This window comes from Lissotriton vulgaris, chromosome 1_1 (assembly GCF_964263255.1).
Source record: "Lissotriton vulgaris chromosome 1_1, aLisVul1.2, whole genome shotgun sequence".
In the NCBI taxonomy this organism is placed as follows: Eukaryota; Metazoa; Chordata; class Amphibia; order Caudata; family Salamandridae; genus Lissotriton; species Lissotriton vulgaris.
In genome coordinates, this window is record NC_141685.1 from 535,393,532 (window position 1) to 535,408,617 (window position 15,086).

The following is a 15,086-nucleotide window of genomic DNA, read 5'->3' on the forward strand; positions in this document are numbered from 1 at the left end:
TTGAACATAATCACCATGGTCTTAACACAAACAGTGAAAGACATTACTTTTTTAAGCAGGATTTGAATACAGTTAGGAAATATCTGGCTATTGAGTATAGCTAGATTAAACACCAATTGAAAGGCACACACAGGGAGGAATATGCAGTATAAACATTTGTTTTCATGTTAATTTGTATATACATAGATAAACATTCAAATGTATGCAGTCATTTTAGACAGATTTATTGCTGACTGAATGAGGATCAACAAGTACTTTGTCGTGGTTGCAAAGTGCACAATGCAAATAAGAAGAAATTAATGTCCAATCTAACAGAAATTTCTGGACATATTTAAATAAGAACAGACAACTATTAGGATGTTTTCATATAAAAGTAACTCTGGACAGGATAAGAACTGCTTGATGCATTTATGTAGTCAAATGATTTAGTACAGCGGTAACAAGAATACCGCTAGTAGAATATCCTAGTTTTAGGTTCCATATTCTATAGTCTGAGCTGTGTATCAAGATCCTTAAAATTCCTGCTTATTTTATTAAACACATTTCTATTCAATCTACAATAATTACATTAGCTCATCTTATAGATTACTCTATTTATGAGATTTGTGCCTCTAGGCATTTTTTCACACCGCCATGAAATTAATACAAAATATAGCTATCCTAAAATTACAATAATGGAGGATTTATGCTTCCAGTTTCTCTTCCTGATTCTGGAATTTGTCTTTGAGTCAATGGTACTTTTTTAAAATAGTATAAAGGCAAGCAAGCAGCTTAATGCTACCCTAACCTGAGAATAAAACCAACAATGTAGGCAGTAGCTCGAAGAATATTGTTATCTGCCATTAAACAAGCAAAACAGTGGCCTCCGATATAGTCGTATTATTAATAATAATCATAATTTGTATTCAGCAGTTGTCACAGACATAAAAGAAACCATATTTAAGATCAACAACAAATTAATTTGATAACTGCTTATCACAGAAATGTGCAAAATAGCAAATACCCTTGTATTCATCAGTCACATCTAAAGTTTCTTGGCCTCAGTGTAGCTCTTATAATGTTAGTGCATAGTCGAGTGAGAGGCAGTCCTGAATTAAAACCTGCCTCCTCGCTAGACCAAATCTCCTCCCAGCACAACAAGAAGTTTAACAACCACCAAATCCGTTATGTACTTAGTACCTAATTCTTTGTGTACAGAATACGAGGGGGTACCCTGGGGTACCTTCAGAATTTGGCTAAAATATTTATTTTGTGCAGTCTGTAATTTGTTGGCCACCGTATACCACCATACCTCACTTAGATATGAAGCCTTGAGAAGAATACAGAAAGAATGATATAACTTTAAAATTACCCCTAGTGACCATGTGCCAAGTCTGTGGGCATAGTTTGCAATAGCTCCATTGATTTTTTCATGTCCAATATCTTCCCCTCCTGCAGGTATTTCCAGTTAAGTTTCTCATCAAATAATATGCCTATATAGTCTTGTTTGTGTTTTTCACTTAATATTTACAGTACTGATGACAAAATATCTCAAAACATGTATTGGCTGTTCTTCTAATACCATTTAAGATTTTGGACCAGTAGTACAGTTAAATTCATCAAACAAATTTAAGGATCTCAAACAAATGTGCAGAAAAATTTAATTGGGAAACATTAATTAAATGTTAAAATTCGAATAGATTGATAAAACTTTGAGCCCCACTGCTCTCCGTGCAAATTTATCTCATCATTTTCTACATATTATTACTAACATTAAAGGTTTCAACATATCATATGTTCTGAGGGGATGGTTGGATGAGTGTTGTGAAGAAAGGTAAGTAAAAACAAAGAAAATTCGAATCGTTTTTCCTTACTTTGTCTCCCTACTCTCTGTTTCTGGGAATCTTGATTCCACTGCTTACTACAATGGACCGCTTTTTCCCAGGCAGTCTGTAAGCAAACAAGCTTCATAAAACGTCTTTGCAGATAGACACATTGTTACACAGGATGTGTCTTGAGAGTAATGCTTGTTAGAAGAATACATACTGGCCAAGAAAATACAACCATAAATAAAAAAACATGTTCAGCTACTCTGAAAGGTGTTATTTCCACGGAGTAATTGAGAGTTCTATAAACATCAAGAAAGTGTAATGTTTTCTCAGCTAGGTGAGCCTGGGGTCTAGGCTGGAAGGCAAGAAAAACAATCTCCTGACATAGCTGAAACTGCTATAGGACTCAAAACAGGGGCAAACCATCCATAGGACAACTTTGCCTTTCTTGACGGTCATATGTGACTCTTCAGTCGAAACAGCTTGATGGTTGGCAAGAATTAACTTATCAAGTTTATCTAGTTTTCTCAACTCTAAAGTGTATACAGTAATCTACAGTGTGTATGAAAAATTCCCAACTCTGTCTTTATAAAAAACACACAAGCTCTGATATGACTTTCCCAAGGTATTTTTCATTTAATTCCTTGATTTTAGGGTTCACTACCTATATTTGATCTCACAAAAAAAAGTAGATTTATTTGGCCAACATTTCTATTAATTTTCTTTCGAAATGAGCTTTTCTGGTTGCAGTATGTGAAAATAGCCAATATCATAACCTTTATGCAAAATTAAAGACAATTTTATTACAATTTTTCTTTAAAATCAGACCCCATTTTTTAACTGAATCAGAAACATAAATGTTTATTGCGTGTTTCAGAACACGCAGATTGGCAGTAATGTAGAAAATGAATCTGCATCATCTGTCACTGTTCTTATCCAGCAGTGGACTTCAGTGACAGAAACAGGTATAAGATGGGAGGGGATTATTGTGGACAGAACAAATGAAGAATTGGTGGGTGTTGCCGATATGCTACCATGATCAGTGGATTGTAGCTCCACAGCAACAGTATTATAAACGCATATCACGTCATGTTACTTCTTGCTCAGATATTGCCTAAATTTCCATTTATCAACTGTAATTAGTGGGGGGCTGCAAAAAATAGTCACAGTCCTATCGACTTATGGAAATAGCCTGCATTCATTGATTACATCAGACATGGAGTTGTTGTCAAACATCTGATTTACCTTATATAAATACATCCAATTCCATCCGACACTGATGATGATGCTCATGATAAAAAGCCGCTTTAACTGAGTAAACCAGCTAATGCGTGTAAAGAGCTCCGTAGCAATAATAGACACAAGGCAAAGTAAGCAAAGGAGGATCTAAAAGTAACAACAAACAAAAAACAAAGGAAAAGCATCACAATTCAGCACAGATTATGTTTTTGAAAAACAAGGATAAAATAAGTGAAAGTTTCACGTGTCAGAACATTGAACTGTGTACATAAGATCTTATTTGTAAGAAACAATGTAGCACAAGTTTTATAAACAATAGGAATGTAGTCACATTATTGTTTAGCAATATGGCTTCAAATTTACAGTGCTCAAACTACCACCCAAGGCAACGGTGTAAGGCTGAACGAGCAAGGCATGTACATACAATATAATAACATGATCAAGTAGTGGTCAGGTGCATGCTGAAACATCTGAAGCATGTGATCATACTCAGGGAAGGAGGTAGGCAATGAGATAACCAAGAGCAAGCATCCCAGTCAAATACTGGCATCTGCGTAGTCAAAGGACTGTACACCACATGTTATCTCCCCAATGCAAAGACGCTAAGGCAGTTTCAAGACAGGGAATGGGCTAACTAAGCCACAGCATAGGAGAAATGGGTTCAATGAGGCAACTTTTCAAGATAGTACAATAGGTTTTTGAAATAGGTTTACCAGTTCAGCATGTCTTCTTCCAATTTGTTTTTCCAGACTATTTTTAAATTGGTCTCCGTCGCAGTGGGCCATTCATCTATATCTTACCATCCTAACTAGAGCCCTCTTAACTCATCCACTTCAGGGCTATCCTTCATTTGGTCATTGGCAGCTTTAGCAGCACTGCTCTATTTCTCAATGTATTTTTTGTTTTATAGCTAGTTGTTCCCAGCAAACATAATTTCAGGACAATTGCAGTTTTTGAAAAATATCAATTTGGTATGACTGCAGAATGAGGCAAATAGGGGGCATGCTCAGGTCAGATGTAAAAATGTCATGTAGTTCAGCGACATTTGGGACATGTTTCCGGCTCGTCAGTTCCATTTTTCATAATGTCATGTAGGTTATGAATGTACAATGCAGTATATTGAACTGGAATAAATCAGAATCTACGTGTGGATGTCATTTTTTTCAAGTGTGCAAAGGCTTTGTCCCAAGCCTTGGAGATGACTTCTATGCCAACGAGGGTCCCCAATTATTTTATATTTTAATCACCAGGAGATTCTTCTGTCATTCACTTCTTGAGGGCTCTGTACATTGCTGTGATTGCCTTTTAGTCTCCTGGTAAGTCTGGTAAAGCATAGAGTGTGTTGGATGTGCGTGTGTTTGTTGGGGGGGAAGGGTTGTGAGGTGCACCATGCAGGCAGTAATATTGATTGTCATTGGCTTACTCTAAATGACATATGGGCTACCTCAAATGTATGAACTTATCATGAGAACCAAGTAACCCATTTAACTACAGCCATCCACCATCCAAAGAAATGCATCTAAATCAGCTGAAGCCTTACTGAAGTGAGGAAGCCTTCATTAAGAGCAAGAGGGGATACATAGTTTTGTCAATGATTACCTTCCACTGTTGCTTGCCAATGTTAAATAATAGGTACCACTGTACACTGCACAATGACGGCGAACAAAGAGTTGTCAAACTCATGTTCCGTGAATAGAACTAACTCTTTGTCAATGCCAGGTTTAGCCAGGAACTAGCAGACTACTTTATTACAGTTATGCAGTTATGTAGTAACACTCTACACATCTGATACTAGCAGGATGCCCTCTTTGTGAGCTTTTAATGTTTCAGGTTTTCAGCAGCTCCTCTTACCCCGCCTCTAAATGAAGGAGTTCAACACTGAGCAGTTTCTTGAGTGCCGGTCTGGGGAACAGGAGACAGCCCTGAAATATGCAGAGAAATAGGGTCACCATTTTCAATGATGTCACATACTAAGGGAGGCAGCTATCCAGATTTATGTAGGCTGTCCAGGTACAGGTATTTTATTTTATTTCTCAGTCTGCCATGCAGATTTTCAGATATTGATGTGCCGTAGTCTTTCATTAGAACTGCTTCAGATCCCACAGCACTCATAGGGAAGAGTATAGATTTGTCCCAATTAGCCTTCAGCCTTGAAGCATTACCAAATTGGCTTAATAGCAACAGAAATTAGCCTGTTGTTGCTGCAATGTAAAGACTCTGTTTCACAGGCATACTCTTCAAAGCTAAAGCAATGGTACCAATACTTATATTTCAGAGACGTGGATTCAGCAATTGATATGAAGTCGGATGTTCTTGGCCCACCCAATGTCCCACCGCTCAAAGCCACCGAAGTGTCCACACGTCCTTGGTGCAGACACTAGTGTGGTGGTGTCAAGGGTCTGGTTAGGAGTGCCTGGTGTCTTGGCACAATTAATTGAGCCCCACTAGTCCAGGAGCCACTGGGCTACGTGATGGAGGGTAGTAGATGGCCAGGGTGCCTGTCCACGCCGATAACCTCAAATGACACAAAAATGTACCGTAAAGATTCTAATAGCAGGGCACCCACGGGGATAGTGCTACTTACGACTGGTGTAGGAAAAACAAGGACAAAACTGGAGACTGCAAGTCCGGGGCAGGGACCAAAGACTTAAAGAGTAAATTCTTCAACTGGGCACTCTTTTCAAAACTACAGATGGTAACTCCCACAGCACAGGGGAGAGGTCAGGGGTGAAACAGTCTCACCTTAATGACAGTATAGAACTTTCCCTCTCTCGCTCAACGTTTAGGTGCAGCAAGTTTCCTTATCTTGAGCAGCTGTCTGCAGTCTCCTTGTGCTTCACAAGACAGTCATCCACCTACACAACCCTCACAGATATATCCTTCTCTGCTGCAATGCCGCTTGATGAGCTGAAGCACAGCTTCTTCGGTCAGACTACCAAATTATGCCTAAACTCTGTTATTGGATGGGGAAGGATGGCAATCAAACTTTCTTGGATTTCATTACTGGAACTTCACATCCTCGACAACACTGGTCTACTCAGAAACTAATAACAGTCTTCAACAAATAATTGGTCAATGAGGCAAGACTTTTAATAAATTCTCGATTCATAGGCCAATTCAATCAGGGGGTCTGCTACTTTTGAATCCTGGGTACCCCTCTAATCCTGGGATATATTTCCTGCATGCCACTGCATGATCAGTTCAATCCGTGAGCTGGGCCTGCTGCTTTCCTTCCCAGTCTCCATGTCCGGCCTATCCGCAAGAGAGGTGTTTAACTAACTCTAGACCATGAGGCCTAAACCATCAACTATCAAAAAGGAAGGGGGCTGTCCTAGTAAAGGGAATCTGAACTAAATACAGATAAGAGCTAGTGCCTACTCCAACCCATCCAGCTTCTATAAGGTATAGGGATGAGCATAGGGGGAGCTGGAATGGCCAGAACACTCCAGCTCAGCTCAGCTCACTTTAAATGTAATGGCTCAACTTCCTTACCTAGTGACCCCACTGGATCTCAAAACACACATCCCAGATATGACTGTGGGAAAAAGAACCCAGATATGAGAGACTGCACAGACTTTACCGGGAGGGAGACAGTAGGAAACCCCTTCCTAAACGGTTCATGAGTGCAGGTACCCTGAGTATAGCTTGATGCCTCCACAACTGTCAGCCTGAGCAGAGAGGACAGTAGCCACTGTCTGTAATAGAGGGGTGAGACATGCATGCCTCCTCTCAACCTCAGAGCCATGCTCCAGGGTCTCAATCGAAGTACACAGGAAAAGAACTCTCACTTGACATGTATGGTTGTCATATGCACTGAGGTCACGATCAAGAATACCTACAGCAAGTTTCCAGTGACTTGCCAGGAGATCAACATAAGACAGGGAGGCAGGCTCTACAGAGCAATACAGGAGACTTCCTGTGCCAAAGCAGTACTTTCTAACAATATTTTAAAGACCACATGCTGGCAATGTGCTCACCACAGCAGTCTGAGCAGATTGTCAAAGGATAAAATGTGGGGAGTCCCATGTGTTAACAAATTTACCCACTACCTATGCAGATTATTCTTCTATACATCAAAGAGCATCATTAGAACATGAGCACACTCCATGCTTAATAAATAAAGATTTCAGCCACAGCTGAGTATCCTATCCACATTCTTTTTTATAACAGTGACAACATTTTCAAGGACACATCTACTCCCGGGTCTATATCCCAACGGGATTAAGTAAAACATTAGCCTGCAGACTACTAGCTATGCTGGTACTATTCGCAAAATGCAAGGTAGACATGAGTTGGAGCAAATCAAAACCTTCCCTGCTTAATGACTGGATCCACAATGTTGCATTTTGTCAAGAGCAACTTACTGCCTTTTGGGAATTAATGCCCATGGCGTCTCGACCTCGGGTGATTTGGGGTCCGTTTGTCACTTGGTTGAGAGTGTCAGATCAAAACATACCAGAAACTGGGGAAGCGTCCATGGTTACTTAAGCTGCCTTACTGGTACACAAGCCAGTCCCTCGTTTTTTTTTGTTTAAATTTCTTTATTGGGAATTTTATTTTTCATGGTACATAGAAACACATCACTAACAGTACATGAGGACAGGCATGTGCAGGCAATTGAGCGGTAGCATTGCTCCATAGAACAACCATCTCAGCAAATATGCAACGTCACGGGTTATAAACAATGAAACAACATAGAAAGTACATTTCAGGTGGACTATTGTGAGTAATGATAAGGTGCTTGGTGCTCAGTGCCTGCATATATGGGTGTCCGTGAGGTGGGGGTTTGATCTGCTGTCCCTCGCACTACCCCCGTAACCCCCCTGTGGGGGGGTATATGTCTCCCCTCGCGGACCGAGGTGTTGGTCCGATGGGGATCTAGCGCACCATCAGTCCTTCTCATCCCAGGTCTGTTATGTGTCCCTGTTTGTTTGCGCCATGGGGGACAGGTGTGGAGTCTGGGAGTGGGATTGTGTGGTCACGGGTGAGTCCGCTGGTGCTGTCTCCTGAGGAAATTGGAACAGGAGGTGTGTCCATTCCATGGAGATGGGATGTTTACGCATCCCTTTCACCTCCTCGTCTCTTAGTGTTTCTTCCTCTGCTGCCCCTCCCACTTTTTTACGGCGCCTATTCAGGCTGCCTCTGGGGGTCCTGCCGGGGCCCTCCAATGCATAGCTATTCCACGTTTCGCTAAAAGCAGAGCCAAAGATGCAAACCTGCACTGCACCTTTTCTGTCTTCCACCTGCGGAAGACACCTAGGGCGCTCGCCTCCCATGTGGAAATATTTATTAGGTTGACTGTCGCCCTTAGCGTCTGATGTACCCTATCCCAATACTGTTGGATTGTGGGACAGTCCGAAAACATGTGTTTAAGATGTACCTCTGGTGTTTGGTATTTAGGGCATGCGAACTGTGTATCGGGATAAAAACAGTGGAGTCGGTGAGGTGTGTAGTATGCACTATGTAAAATATTGCATTGTATGTTTTTGAAGCGTGCGTTCCTGGACACATTTTTGGGGTACTCCAGTGCCTTTTCCCATTGTTTGTCATGGAGCACCCGTCCTATTTCGTCCTCCCTTTGGGTCGCTGGGCTTGCAGAGGGATGGAGATCGAGTCCCGGATCGCTTTGTAGTGCCAGGTGACTAAGTGTCTCCCAAGCCCATACGGAGAATCGTGTGTAGCCCCGGGTGTGTCGGTGGTTCGGCCTCGGTGGGATCCCAGCAGTGCCTGGCGCTTTCAACTAATCGTCTATGTACCAGGAATTAGCCCGGGGGAGATCATAGCTTTCTCTCATTTGGGCATATGTTTTCAACTGCCCATCCTCAAATAGGGACTCGATCTCTGTCACCCCATGCTCAGTCCATACCCTGAGGGTGTTGGCGATGAAATATTTCTCCAGTTGTGGGAATCCTACCAATGGAAGGAGCGGGGAGTAAAGAGGCCGACCCATTTGCATAACTGTACCACTTGCCAAATAAGGGCCTTTCAATTACTGTGTGTGTCAAAATGCAAGACTAAAACTGCCAATAAAAACAAGTTTAAAAAAAAAGTTAAATCTTAGCCTACTAAATTTGATTGTAACAAAGGTAATAACTGATTGATAAATGAGTGTTGACTGTCTTTATCCCAAACTGTACACTTACAAATTTTTCCTCAGCAAACTTCAAAAGGCCTTCTACTTATACTTTTAATGTCATCCAATCAGAGAATTACCATGAATTGCGTAAAAGAAGTCCCAATCCCCTATTCCTACTGACTATTTATGGACTGTGTTGCTCCCTCTAAATAAAAGCTAAACAAGGGTTTTACACAGAGTCTTGAGAAAAGGACAAAGTGGTCTACCAGGAAAATTTTAAGGAACCTGTAACACTCTGGTTTATACTTGGAATCACATTTGGGCAATATATACATTAACCTACAAATGTGGTACTTTGCCAGGTCCAGTCATTTGCAGTGCTTTCAAATAAATACTGTATTTCCATATATAGAGGGCTTGCATCATGTTCACTGTAGTGACTGTTAGAATGGTGGCTAAAGAGTCTAATCAGGGTTGTGTTTAAGGACAACACTTTTGACTTCAACAAGGCTAAGAGCTTATGGTGACATTTCTTTACTCGAACCAAATGCAAAAATAGTTATAATATGTTGCAAGTTCTGAGGTATTTTAAACACCTTCCAGGTTTCATGTATTTTCGGCCAAAAAAGACTAACTCAGTCCTTTCAAATTTGACAACATGTTTGCTTTCTTTGCAATACTCCTTTAAGGCAAGTAGTACCCATTGATGGACTCTACTTGTGAGATCCAAGAGAATGGTTTCAACTACATTCTGCAATGTAGCAACAAACTGGTTGCTTTGGTGAAAACACTCATCACTTTGTGCATACATTGAACACCGGCCGTGACAATACACATATCTGTTTTAGTCTTTGACTTTTGGGAATTTTTTCAGATATTGCATTATGGACTCCCAATTTAAATCTAAACCGAGTGTCACAATATAATGAAGCAAGTGGGTGCTGCTTCAGTAACCATGCCAAAAGCTGCCCCCTCCTTCTTTCCATACCCGATTAACAAATGCTGGCACCCTCTACTCTGGACTTTCTTCTTGAAAGAGCATAGGTTTCTGTTTCTACCAGATCAGCTGTTCTTGGAGAGGATTACTGAGCACTGAGCCTCTCTCTAACTGAAGTCAATGCCTTTCACACCGAGATGTCAAACTCAAGAGCAGAGATTTTCTAGCCTCAAATATTATTCCCAATGCAAACCTATATATGACTACTTTCCTCGCGCCCCATTAAATACTTCTGTTGGAGCCTAGGTCCTCATGTAACTTAAAGTAATAATTCCATTTGTCCCCAATGTCAGCTCTAATCTCTGTGTCATTCTGGGTGTCGTGCAACTGCCCTGTCAGTGATCTTGACCACGGTCTTCTGCATTAACAAAACTGAGTAGTCCGATAACAGTCGTCCAACGGATGTTGATTCTGTGGTGTATTTCAGAATTGTGCTTGTGGCGAGCATATGCCCAAATTTAAACAACATCCCCTGGACAGCTGATTAAAAAGAGTACTGCTTCCCTTTGCTGGGATGCACTTGTCACATTTCAAGCACACAAAGGAAATGCACAGCTCGCAGCGGGCATGCAATCCTTGTAAGATCAAGCAGGGAGGTGCCTATCAATTGCTCTATTTATCACACAGTTAAGTTTCCAGCCCACAATATAAATTGTATCTATGTGTGGAGCACACAGTTGTAGAAGCCCGGAGAACAGGATGCATCATACATGAAGGGGAGGTGGATAAACATTTAGCAAACATTAACCCGACCAACAATAGATACTTGAACTTCTGTTATCTGTTTTCGCATGCACAATGCCCAGCGAGTACCAGGGGCCATCTATGCACCCACACCCCAGATGTAGAACATGCATACAGAAAGGTAGACTCAGTGCCTTTATCTTTAGGGTATCTTTAAACATGTGTTCGTTGTAGGAGCACAATGTGGATTATATATTGCTTAACATACAAACCCTCTCTTCTCCATTTCATGTAATTATTTATTATCTTGATGTTCCAGATTGACATAGTTATTCATCTGTACATCTATATATCTAGATTTAGGAAACCCATCCACTGTGCCAACCATCATACGGACCATTTCCTCCAATCACTATGTCACAACCATTTCCAGGTTTGAGTATGACATAGCTCGTAACATTTAACAAATCCACCACCCAAAGAGTATACACCCTCTTCAGCCAATTATGGCTGTAGTGGGGCATTGTTCATCAGGAATATTGTACCAAACAATGGGTTAAACCCACTTTTCCCTTTGGTTACTCATGGTTAGGTTAAGCTACTTATTTGATAAAAACACAAGGGAAAACATTTTGCAACTACTTTGCATAAAGTTAGGGAAGAGCATCCTTTACTCAATCGCAAGACCCAGCAGATAAAGGGCTAGTTGACACTTAAACTGTAAAAGGCCCAGTTCACGGGGAGCATTGCGGCAGTGAACTGTCAACATAGCACTATGAGCTGAAGGCAAGTTACCAGAAACTGAGGCCAGAAAGGTAACAACATTCTGGCCTCTGGATAGGTCACTGCATTTACTGTGTCTTCAGTGGCTAAGTGTTCCTAACTTCAAGTGGCATCTGACTTTGTGGTGTTTTGGGAATGGGCGCGCCCCTCCGACCATGTGTGCTTTATTGGAGCCAATCTCCCATGACCATTATGGTGTCACTGTGTCTATCTGTGGGGTCGATCTGGGATTTCCTGTTTGTGCATCTGAATGGTGGCAATCTGTCAATCAGTAACTCCAGTCCTGCCTAACCACATATTTCTGAGTCGGATTGATGTAGAGTTCACAACGGGCACATTATTCTATAAAGATGGAATTTCGTTTTCATACATGAATGTATTGTTATTCATATTGACATCGACTTTTTCAATATGAACCAAGATGGCCCAGTTCAAAAGGTGCATGACTAGCTTCGCAGTATGGGTGAAGGGAAACTGCCTAAAAGTCAGTATAGACAAAACTGAAGAGCTGATGTTCGGGAAGAACACCTTGTCATTGAATGACAAGGTGTTATTCCCGAACAGGTGGCCCTCTGAACTAGGCCCCCTCCCACTCCGATAGACCATGCCTGCAACCTCGGCAACATCCTGGCAGCAAGCTCACCATGAAGAACAAGATCAACACAGTCTCCTCCACCTGCTTCCACACCCTTCGCATGCTCCTTAAGATCTTCAAATGGCTCCCCGTCAATACCAGACGGAGAGTCACTCAAGCCATGGTCACCAGCCAGCTGGACTAGGGAAATGCACTCTACGTAGGAATCACCACACATCTCCTGAAGAGACCACAGACCATAAAGAATTCAGTGGCCAGACTCAGCCTTGACCTCCCCAAGTGGAAACACATCACCGCCACCTCAAGAAGCTCCACTAGCACTTATTCAGAAGAGGTGTCAATTCAAGATACTGATCCACACATCCCTTCACAATAAATGAGCTGCTTATATCTATCAACTCTCTAGACACCTTTGCTCCATCTTCCTCGCCCACACTCCATGCATCCACAGTAGCAACAATGGAGGAAGTTCCTTCTCCTACCTCGCCTCAAAGTGCTGGAATGACTTCCCCCTTTACCTCAGAACCTTATCCTCTCTGCTGGAATTCAGGAAAGGCTCAAAACATGGCGGTTCACCTAAATCCATCCACCCCACCCCGAAGCAGTGAGTTCCGCAGTGCCAAGATAACCTCGGGGTGATTAGTGGAGCTTTATAAATCCTGTTGGATTGAAATCCCGTTTGAAAGCCATCTGGCTATTATACAAGAATCATCTTTATTGATTACCAACCATAAAAGCAGCACAGTCAATGATTTCATTCAAATGAACTTCTTCAGGGCTTTAACTTTGTAACTTAGTTTTAGTTATTTGTGTTAAATCAAATATTAATTTGGGGAAGACACAATACTCTAATTTAATCCACTGTATTCAAGCCACAGTGATCAAAGCATATGTCCGCACCAGAGTCTGTGTCAACATGCTGCATGTCTGTATTAGAGTCCTGCAAGTTGTAGTCGACTTGTATATTATCTAGACAACTTTCCTTTTTTATATTTTGGACTCAAAGGACTTAATATATGTTGGACTCTTTAACTAAGTGCTCCCTGATTGCTGTGTTTTGATTCTCTCTCTTTGGACAGCAGTATCTTGAGCAACTGGTACTGGTTAGGGTGGCAACAAAACAGTGAGGACAAATTTGGTTGTGCTGATTTTTTTTGTTTGTCTACTTTTTAAAATTGTTTGGCAGGTAACCAGTGGACGTCAAGCTTAATCAATCTTTCCAGGCACAGCTCAAACCAAAGCACAGTGTAGCTCAGTCCCAACTGGTCATCTGGTTCTTTACAGAACCCCTTCTTCTGGCTTCTGTATTACTTTCTTTATTAGCTTTCCATATACTTGAGGGTACGCTCAGAGCCTTGAATTCAAGGAGAAGCAGATCAAGGCCTTGGTTCTCCTCCATGCACACAGCAGATATGCAATTGTCCTCTCCTGGTTCTTGAAGACCCTTACTGTGTCCAGTTGGGTTCTGAGGAACTGGTGGTGGATTTAACATTTGTATCATACACAATGGCTATTGTTTGGTGAACAGTCCTGTTGAACAAGTTACTCATTTTCAGTAATGCCTTGTCTGGTAGAGACTACCTTGCTGCAAATTCCTTACCTTTGAATAGGCGTCCGACTGGATCTAGAAGATTTTCAAGCAGTACCCCTGCATGCAGGTAGATGCCATTGTTAGGTTTGCGTGCTCCATGCCGGAAGTGATGTCTGTGGTACCTATAGGCACCACCTTGGGCGTGGACATCAGTTACTTTCACAACTTTCCACACCAGGAGCGTGGTGCCACGTTGAGAACTGACCACTGTTGTGGAAAAGCCTACAGCCCAGCAAGGGGTATCCCTCATACCTGAAACTGTTTGCGGAGTAGGGAGGATGGGTTCAGTAAGGAATCTGGTTTCTACCAGATAAGACATTACGGAACTTAAGTAACTTGTTCATCTGATAGAGTTTTCTAGCCACAGATTCCTTACTTTTGAATAGATACCCAAGTAATACATCCATGGAGGTGGGTCTGCAAATCCGATTAAACCAAAAAGTCCTGTAGGACCGAATCGGCAAAGTGCCCGTCATGATGGACCTCACTATCCAGACAGTAATGTTTTGTAAATGTCTGCAGGGATGCCCAAGTTGCTGTCTGACCGATGTCCAAGAGAGGAACGCCACGCACTAATGCAGTGGTCGCTGCCTTGGGTCTGGTAGAATGAGCCTGCAAGCCCTACGAGGGCCATTTCTGGGCCAATGAACAACAGATCTTAATATGCAGGACAATCCATCTAGAGATGGTTCTTTTCTGTACAGCTTTCCCTTTCTGTGCTCCCACTCTTTTGTGTGGTGAAGGTAGAAGATCAATGCTTTTTTTAGTTCCGGGCAGTGGAGTGTCTCCTCTTTGGAGGAATGAGAGGGAGCAAAGAAAGTAGACTGGGTCATGTTCTGGCCTACATGGATAGGAGTGACAATCTTTAGCAGGAAGGGAGTATATGTCTGGAAGACCAGTTTGTCTGGGTAAAAAGTGGTATAAGGAGGGTGTTTTGAGAGCACTTGGAGTTCACTGACCCTCCTGGCCGATGTTATAGCCACTAAATATGTAGTTTGGATGGTTGACAGCCTTAAGAGTACAATTGCACAGAATCTCAAAGGGGGCCCGCATGAGAAAGATAAGAACCAGGTTGAGGTCCTACTGAGGCATGATAAAGGTCTTAGGGGGAAAACAAGTTGGAGGCCTTTAAGGAACCTAACCACAACCAGTGACTACAAAAGAGAAGGTTGGTCTGGTAACCGCAAAAGAGTTCACAGAGATTGCAGACAGGTAATCTTTAACGGTGCCCAAAGCAGGGCTCTGCGGGGTCAAAGACGATGCAAACAAAAGTACTCATGAGAGAGGTGCAGACAAGGGATCGACATTGTGAG

At 42.0% G+C, this 15,086-nt stretch overlaps 1 protein-coding gene across 4 annotated transcripts in view; it reads right to left on the reverse strand.

Moving 5' to 3' along the window:
- CLCC1 (chloride channel CLIC like 1) overlaps positions 1 to 15,086 on the reverse strand; it is a 274,427-nt gene that overhangs the window by 134,767 nt on the left and 124,574 nt on the right. For all 4 annotated transcript variants that reach the window (XM_086953903.1, XM_086953902.1, XM_086953905.1 and 1 more), the window contains exon 6: positions 3,054 to 3,194. In XM_086953903.1, the coding sequence (XP_086810029.1) occupies positions 3,054 to 3,194 (141 nt within the window). The remainder of the gene's footprint in view (positions 1 to 3,053; positions 3,195 to 15,086) is intronic.